This window comes from Rutidosis leptorrhynchoides, chromosome 3, assembly GCF_046630445.1.
Source record: "Rutidosis leptorrhynchoides isolate AG116_Rl617_1_P2 chromosome 3, CSIRO_AGI_Rlap_v1, whole genome shotgun sequence".
NCBI lineage: Eukaryota > Viridiplantae > Streptophyta > Magnoliopsida > Asterales > Asteraceae > Rutidosis > Rutidosis leptorrhynchoides.
Window position 1 is genome coordinate 85,691,772 of NC_092335.1, and position 9,131 is coordinate 85,700,902.

Sequence of the window (9,131 nt, forward strand, 5' to 3'; positions counted from 1 at the left end):
GTGTATTGCAACTTATTCGTTTTTAAGTAGTGGCCATTTTGAGCCAATTGTATATGTCGTTAATTTTATATTATTATTATTATTGTTGTTATTAAATTATGTAATTTAAATCTAATTTAATTTATTTATAATATTGTTTTAAGTGTAATTTTCAATTTAATGACATAAGATCACTTACAACGAGAAACGTCAAACACAAGCCATAATATTGACGCCAATGGTAGCAAGCAAGCTAAAGCCATGATAAAGGCTGTTGTGCTTGTTCTCGTGAATGCGTAGCATTTTCTTAACCTGATTTATTGAGTTAATAAATAATTGTACTCAACATTAATCATTGTACATTGATTTAATCCAAATATAGGTGAACCATATTAGGTGCTGTTTGTTTTTTAAGATGTTTTTGTCTAAAGATCTGCGAACCACATCTGTAGAGAAGATGTGACCCGAAGGTCTGTAGGCTGAACATTGAAAACTGTTTGTTTTAATGTCTGCATAAACAATTAAAAATCCCAGATTATTATATAATTTTCACTGTTTATCAAAAATAAATAATAATTTGTTGAATTAAAAAGTATTAAAAAAGTTATTAACAAGAGTCATTAGTATAATATACTCGTATAGTTAATACGAAGTAACAAGCTAATCAGACATCTAGTATTACATTAATCTAATTTTAAGTTTTAACAAATCAAACATCTAGTACTAAATTAATCTAATCTTAAGTTTTAACAAAAGTAATTGAAACAAACCACGTAATAAATATAAAATAATCATCCATCCAAACAATTACTCCTACAATGTAAGCTTTTAATTTTCAGTTGATTTACAATCAAGATAATTACTAAAAAAAATACTCCGTAACAGGTACTAGATTTACATGTATCTTTCTTCTAAAACCTTGTATCATAGATTCATAGAAACGACCCAATTTAAGATGCTAACGACATGGTCTTGAGAAAGATTACCGGAATCTGATATTCCGATCATAACAGCGGTGTTTAGCACGGATTTTTTTTATTTTTTTTATTGTAGTATTCGAATTGGACCCTTGAAGATATACAAGGATACGGTCTTTACAGTAGAAGAAATATACCACCGGTAGTGTCGCCGGAGGTGACGGTGTGACGGAGGTAGGTGGTGACGCCGGAGGTGACGCCGGAGGTGACGGCGTGACGAAGGTTGATAGCTGAGAATGGAAGTGGGTGGCTACGGATGGAAGCAAAGAAGATGAGAAGAAAGATGGGGCAAAATAGCTTATAAAATTGGAAGCACTATCCTAGAGCTGCAATCTTGAAGATATATAAAGACCTTATTTTGTCTTTTGTCTTCACAAAAACAAATCATCTGCAACTAAAATGTCTGCACGCTCGCAGACATAAGACATAATAAGGTCTTCAATGGAAAAAACAAACACCACCTAGTGTGTGATAGGCTTTTTTTTTTTTTTTTCTTTTTCTTTTTCTTTTTTGTTGCAAAAATAACGAAAATTTTATTAAGAAACAAGAAAACATACAAAACACGAACCAAGCAACCAAACAAAACAAAACTACTCGAAAACCGGCACGATTTCAAACCATATACTTTTCAAACGGAAAACGAAAACCACAATCACACCAACAAACACACAAGAACCGCAACCAACCATTAGAAAATCAAAGACCTTCGACATTAAACCTAGCTACTATTATGTAATTATATATAATAATTATATATGATCTTAACGTATATGAATGTAAAAGCTCTTGTATGCTCGCAAATTTGTTCGAACTTGATATAAAAAGCTTAAATTTGAACTCGTTTACTAAACGATCTTTAAATATGTTTAAGATCGAGCTCGTTTGAACTCGACTCCAGTCGAGCTTTTAACAAATCAAGTTCGAATAGCTTCACGAATAGTTCGACTCATTTACATCCGTAACAAATATTACAATGTAATTTTTGAAAAGCTGGAGTATCTTATGATTTATACCATTACATCTTTAGCATCGTTAGTAGGGAACAGATGAGCAGAAAACTTGTAAGCTAAAGATAGATGTAGAGTTGTAATTGAGAGAATTCAAACTCATATAGACTTATTAAATTTAGAAAAAAGATAGAAAAGATAAATGGGAGTTATTATATTTCATAACACTATGTCATTTGAGATGGCTAAAAGTCACATATATCATACATTAGTATTTTTTTTTTTATATAGCTTACATAAGACGAAATGAAAGTATATGATATATTTGTATCTTTAATTAATAAAAGACAAACATTTATTATCCATGACACTCTGCTAATTGTTATAAAAAACTATAATACTCCGTAATACGAGTATGAGTTGGGATACAATATAGTGTGCCTATATGTTCTACAAAAACTATGTTATTTGAAAAGAAAATCAAGATTCTGGATTTGCTTCACCTCCTGAATACACAAGTAACTACATTACCTGCGCCATCAAGTTAATATCGAAATTCCTATTTTACCCTTGATGTATGTGGACCCAAACACGAATACCTTTTCATTTCTACTTGTACAAATTCATATAAATTATTTTTGTCTAACATGAGAAATACATGTAACAACACACAAGATGTAATGTAAGATATGGGTTCATCCACTTGACTTGGTCATACAACAGCTTTAGGTTGAGTTTGTTCAAAGTCAAAAACTTCAAACATAAGACGTCTAACATCCGGCTTGCCATAAACGGTGTACGAAAGTCCGTGAATCGCTTGTTGAACAGATGTGGTGGCTGGGTTCCTTAGCCTACGATTGTGCTCGAACGAATCTTGAACTTCTTCACTGTAAATAATGAATCGGTGAAGGTGTTTTTCCCTTAGGTACTTGCCGCAAAACTTGTTTAGAAGAAGCCGTCGGTGTCTCTCTTGCAACCATTTTCCTGGTGCGTCTATATGCTTTATAAGCAGTCTCTCGGCCATTACAAGGTCCTGAAACGTTGAACATTCGTTCGGTTCATACATTTTCATCATGTAAACATTCTTAAGGGAGGTTTTGCTAATTGAAAAGTAGAGATAAAAAGGACTAAGTAATTCAAAAGTAGAGACATTATGTAAAAGGGAACTAATTCTCAAACTTGGTTTTGGAAAGGGGTATGTAAATAATTTGATTTTACCCCAAGATAGTCACTATTGTTGCTAATGGACTACTTGCCAGTGTTGTAAATGGCGGCCGTCTCGGTCAACTAGTCAGTTTAGTCAGTTTGGTGACTAGTCCGTCCCGTTTTGTTAACAAATGTCTAATAAGTCGGTCAACGATAAAAAGTCGGGTCAGAGTCGGTCTGAGTCAAGTCCGAGTCAGTCAATGTTGGTCAAAGTTATGTCAAAATTTTTATATTTTTATACTCATTTTTTGTGTCCTATACATCTGTTTGAAATATTTATGTGTAATAATATATATATGTCACATACAAAGGGGGCCAATCAAGAAAGAAGTAAAGGGAAGAGGCAAGTATTCTTTTATTATTTTTTTTTAAAGAGAAGTTAGTTATGAATGTCAAGATCGGGTGAAAATATGAACATTTAAAAAGACACTTAGTGATAAATGTTATTATTTTGACCAGAATACGCTAGGAATAACATTCATCGTGATGAATGTTATTCTTCGAGCGTTTTCTGATCAAAATAATACTAGCATTTTCACAAGGTGTCTTGCGTCAGGTATAACATTCATCGTAATGAATGTTATTTTTCGAGCGTTTTCTGATCAAAATAATATGGGGTAACATTCATCACAATCACAAAGTGTCTTTTTTAAATGTTCATATTTTCACATGATTTTGACATAACTTTGACCAGCCTTGACTTTGAGCCTTGACTTTGACTGACTATACACCAATATTGCAGACCGATTATAGACCAATATTCCATCCGATTATAGACCAATATTCCATCTGAAAGCTTAAAGTTGCTGCATTAAAAGCTTACCTGAATCTTTTGGCCGACGTATTCAAGTCTTTCAAAACAAAACCGGGGATGCTCAAACTTGTGCTTTGATGGGTGCAAGAACGCAAGCTGCATCGTAAATAAGAATGAGACGAATGCATACTAATACTAAAAACATTTAACGCAAACAAATAATAATAAAAAATAAAATGATAACTTCACCTGTAGCCCAAGACCGAGTTCTATGTTTCTAGCATTAGTAATTTCAGGGATCCTATCTTTAATATGTAATAACGGATATCCTAACGCATTCATAACTTGAGGTCTAGCGTCATAATCCCATATATTCCCTCGAAACCTATGCATGCCAGGTGGCACACACGCGCGAAATAGTCTCGGGTGCGTGAAAAGCGCGTCTTCCGGAGGCTGCAAAATGAATAAAAAATATAAATACTTTGTCACTTTGCAGAATTATAGAAGTTATATACCAATATGATGATGTCATGATGATATAACCATTAAATTTATTAGGGCTTACCTTGTACGCAGCGACTTCTTGCCAACTCAGCTTTTTTCCTTCGAATTCAGCAGAAACATAGTCAACATCTTCGAGTTGTCTTCTTAATTTAGGTTGGCATTCTTCATCTTCGGGGTCCATTCCAAATACTTCAAACAGAACACGGTATACTTCGGGCATACCAAAACAGAGATATATTGCACCGAACAAAGCCCAAACCACAGACCTGTTAATAAAATAAAACACAAATGGAAATTATAAAGCTAATTTGTCAATTAACACAGTTAAAACATCTTAATAAGATGTAATAATGTTTGCTACACTACTATAAATGTAGCATTTTCCAAGACAGAGTTCAAATTAATTATTAACATAGGAAATTTCTAAAGTTTCATCTGTTAATGATTTACCACACAAGAGCAACAACCTAAACAGAAACTAAGATCTTTATCTCCCACTTTCGAACTAATCTCTTACATGTAAACTATTAGAAAATGCTAAATATGTACACCGAAAAGTGTGCTTAAAGACATGATTGGTTAATATGGTAAAATGATAGGTAGAAAAAAGAGAGAGATAATACGTTATGTGTACACGAATTATAAGTATACTTTAGGCACATTTAGTGATCAATCCTAGATTATCCTATAAAGGCTAATCAAGGATTGAGTGCAATGAGGGGGTATAATGGATGTCGATTAGGATTTTGGGACCTTATTGTCATATTTCGTTAAGTGCTAAACGATCAACAACCATGTCCCGGTCTTCGTAAATTACCTTAACCAACAAAGATCAAGTCTCGGGCAAACTCACGAGAGAGATCAATATGGCTAAAGCAATTCTTCCAGAATCAACAACCTAAAACGAGAGGCCAAGCTCCCTATTTATAGGTTTGAGATCTGCGCGGAAGTAAGATGTGCGCGCACTTAGGCATTCCGCACAAGTACTGCGAGAATCCTACGCACTCTTTAATATTCCGCGTAATCTCACCGCATTCAATAACATTTACCGCGGTTCATCAGTTTCGCGCCTTTGCCTTTAAGCAACATTTCGCACTAAAATTATACATATACATATGTATGTATATGATCAAGTCCCCCCAGTTTATTGTGTTACATTTTCGCAGAAAATGTAATACAATAAACTCTTAAAAATAAAAATTGTAGTGTACATGATCCTTTTAAAAAATATCCGCATAGGTATATTTTGATATGTAGTGACGCACATTTTTCAAATGATTCATCTGCATCGTATTATTCATTCCAACGGCTATATTTTCAACCGTTAAAATCCCTTCGCATTTTAATAGCCGTTGATTCGTGATGATTACATTTAAACGGCACTTTGCGATCTTGATAGTATAAATAGAAGAAATAACCGCATATTTGAAAGTTCACTTTCCCTTGCCATTTTCTCTCTCAAAAACTTACACTTATAATCTTCAACATAATTTTCTAACTTTCTGCGTTTACTCTACATTTGCGTGCTTACACAAAAGCCTTTATCTTATACCTTCAATATGTCTGCGACACCTTCTCCCTCCCTCTGCTGCTGGTCCATCCGTTAACGACTTTGAGTCGCTTATTACGGATGAAAGGCTTACACAAATCAAACTCAACTATCCAATGCTTGAGTTATTTGAGCCTACTGCACCTATAGTGGGCACCACTGCTAATAATCCACCAAAGGATTATTTTGCTGTATACGAAACTTCAATATATTTGAAAATTACCAGTCTTAACTTCTACATGAGACACAGAGATCTGATTTCGGCTGTTATATCATCAATTTTGGATGTTAAGATTAAGTCCAATCATGATCTTCATCTATAAGCACCAGAGTAGAAACTAAAATAACTATCTACTAATATTTAAAACACAGCTAATTAAATACTTGGTTATCAAGATTGTCTTAGAGTGATCAAAATTTTGCTTTTTGACTCAATATTATGTAAACATAAATTATAACTGTTTCATACAACCACCACCCCCCCCCCCCCCCCCCCCCCCCCCCCCCCGCCCCGCCTTTCAAAAAAAAAAAAAAAAAAAAAAAAAAAATTAAAATTTACAACCTCCCCCTAACTAAAGATGACACCCCCAAATTTCATCTCAAGAAAACGATAATCAAATTCTAATTTCTAATCCTAATTATAACCAAAAGATTATTTTCATCAAAGTTATCGCTAAAACACACTCAGTATGATAAATCATAAGCTTTTACATCAATCTTCTTTCCGTTAAAAGATTAATCCCGAATTCAAGGTTACTTCACCAACATTCAAATCTAGATTAGTCTCAACGGTATCAATCAATTTATTTAGCAACCATTTTGACTTTAAGTTTAGGTCCTGAATGATTCACTAATCATATTATCGAAAAAAAGATTAAAGTGGACATCAGAACACTCTGCCTGATCAAATATTAAAGCATCCTATTCCTATCTAAAGACCAAACCCCAATTGTGCAAGTCTTTTAGTATACAATACAATATATAGATAAAATATGAAGATTGAAATGAATGATAACTTACTTTACAGGCGGTTCTCGCTCTTTTCGAATAAGCTTATCCATCTCATCATACTGAAAAATCAAGTTATGCAAGCTTGCAGCTTTAACCCATTTAGGCAAAAACCTCTTCCCAATTAAAGCATAAACCCTTTCCCTCATCGGACCCGGTGATTCTCTCGGATACCTTTGCAAGAAAAACTCAGCCATTGCCAATTCAAGAACATATTGACCCAAAAACCCTAACCTCGAATGCCCAGACCGAACATGTCTCGTATTCGTCCTATCGCAATGCGGATGCCCGAATGCTAAATACAACAATGTGTCAAATTGCTTAGCTGGATTATCATCATTTCCATAATTTTCAGATGGTTCTAAAGGGTACCCAAGTGCTTGTTTTGCTTCAAGTAAATACTCATCAATCCATGTTTTATCAGCATTGTTTAATTTCATTGAGGGTAAACAAGAACTCAATAAAGGAAACTGCTTTAGTGATAATTGTGGACTATTAAGGAACCTTTGAGCTAATTTAGCATCATCTAATGGGGGTTTTAGTATAAATCTTTTTGGGGGTACCCTTTTATTTGGGGAAATAAATTTCTTTCTTTGTGAGAGTTCTTTGAGTAGTCTTTGTGGGCTGTTTTGAGGAAGTTGTTGTTCTTCTTGTTTTTCTTGGGAATCAATTGCAGAGAAAATTTTAGGGTTTTGTGAAAAGGGTTTGGGAAATTTGCGATTTTGGAAGTGGGTTTTAACTGGAAATGGTGAAATCGAAGATGAGAAAGAGAACTCGTGGGAGTGATGAAATATTACTGAATTTGAGGGTTTTAATGAAGAAGAAAGCTCCATTTGTTGGTGTTTGATTTTTGAATTAGGGTTTTGAATTGTGAAGGTTTGGGGGAAACAAGGTGATTGATTGATGATGGAGGTTCTCATCGGTACTTCGGAGTCGGATAAGGTTTCAGTTCATGTTTTGTGTGTACATGATACAATGAAGATGTTGAATGTAATGGGTTGATTTATGGATTTATCATATGGGCTATTTTTAGCGTGGTGAAATTATTGGGCTTTCTGCGTTATCAAGCCCGATAAATATAAAGACTTCTAAGGGAAATTAACTTAAAATACATTTTTTAAGTTGTTTAAGAAAATACATTTTTTAATTTTTTTTATTAAGCTTATATTCCTCCACACAATACTTGTTCACAGCTGAGACTAATTTTTTCCGGAAAGAGTAACAGCATATACGTACCCGTTAACCAAGTTCGAACAAGTATGAACACAAACATGTTCAAACACGAATACATTCGAACTCTAATCATCATGCGTTAGAAAGGGTCAATGCTCTACCATGTTACAACCTAGCACATTGGTCGAACAACATATAATTAAGGTCATTCTACACTTGACTAGGTTAGAACATTGGCATGTTTTAGCTTAGATTTATAATGGTGTGATCGTAATTTGATATTTTTCGACTCGTATACTAAGTTAGAAAATTGACATGTTCAAACACAAAATTGTGATTTGGTGATTCGACCCGTGTACTAGGTTAGAACGTTGACATGTTTTAACGCATGATGATTGGAGTTCAACCGAACCCGAGTCCGAACATGTTCGGTTCGAACTTGGTTAACGGGTATGTAATAGTTGTTACTAGGTAACATTCCATAAAAGCATGTTACAACAGGTCCAAATAGTGATTGTGCGGACGAATGATGAATTTTTTTAAAAAAAAAATGGTAAAAATGTATTTTCTTACAAGACTTTGGAAAAATGTATTTAAGGTTAAAAAGTGTAAATTCATATAAGATCTGCAGGTAAACTCGTGATCTACGAATGTCCACGGGAATAAGCATAAATCTAACAATTAACTTGTAAATGAAGATCAGTGAGTTAATTGATTGAAAAAAAAAATAAAATCCGGCAAGTATAAGTAATGGATCTAGTGGATCTGCACCATGACGAGCGGGTGCCACCCTAAAAGATCTGTACAAATACATTAAGCATCTATAGTAGACACGTACCATGGTATGCATTCAAATAATGATCATCATCTAGTTGCAGGATTGAATATTGTTGTCGATGTCATTTCCATTTTACTTTTTTTTACCCATTAGTTTGGACAAAAATCATCATCATCAACAACACGGTTTACATATCCACAATTTGTAAATCGACTATACGTGAAGATTAGATTCACTGATTCAGTAAAGTCTGTGA

The 9,131-nt window shown here is 34.0% G+C and overlaps 1 protein-coding gene across 1 annotated transcript; it reads right to left on the reverse strand.

Annotated features, from left to right (window-relative positions):
• Window positions 1-2,271: 2,271 nt before the first annotated feature.
• On the reverse strand, window positions 2,272-7,888 carry LOC139896439 (ribonuclease III domain-containing protein RNC1, chloroplastic). The gene is made up of 5 exons (XM_071879087.1): window positions 6,937-7,888; window positions 4,429-4,633; window positions 4,113-4,316; window positions 3,933-4,019; window positions 2,272-2,936 (listed from the first exon to the last, which is right to left on the reverse strand). The coding sequence occupies exons 1-5, from the start codon at window positions 7,842-7,844 to the stop codon at window positions 2,616-2,618; spliced, it is 1,725 nt and encodes a 574-aa protein (XP_071735188.1). The 5' UTR covers window positions 7,845-7,888; the 3' UTR covers window positions 2,272-2,615.
• Window positions 7,889-9,131: the final 1,243 nt, after the last annotated feature.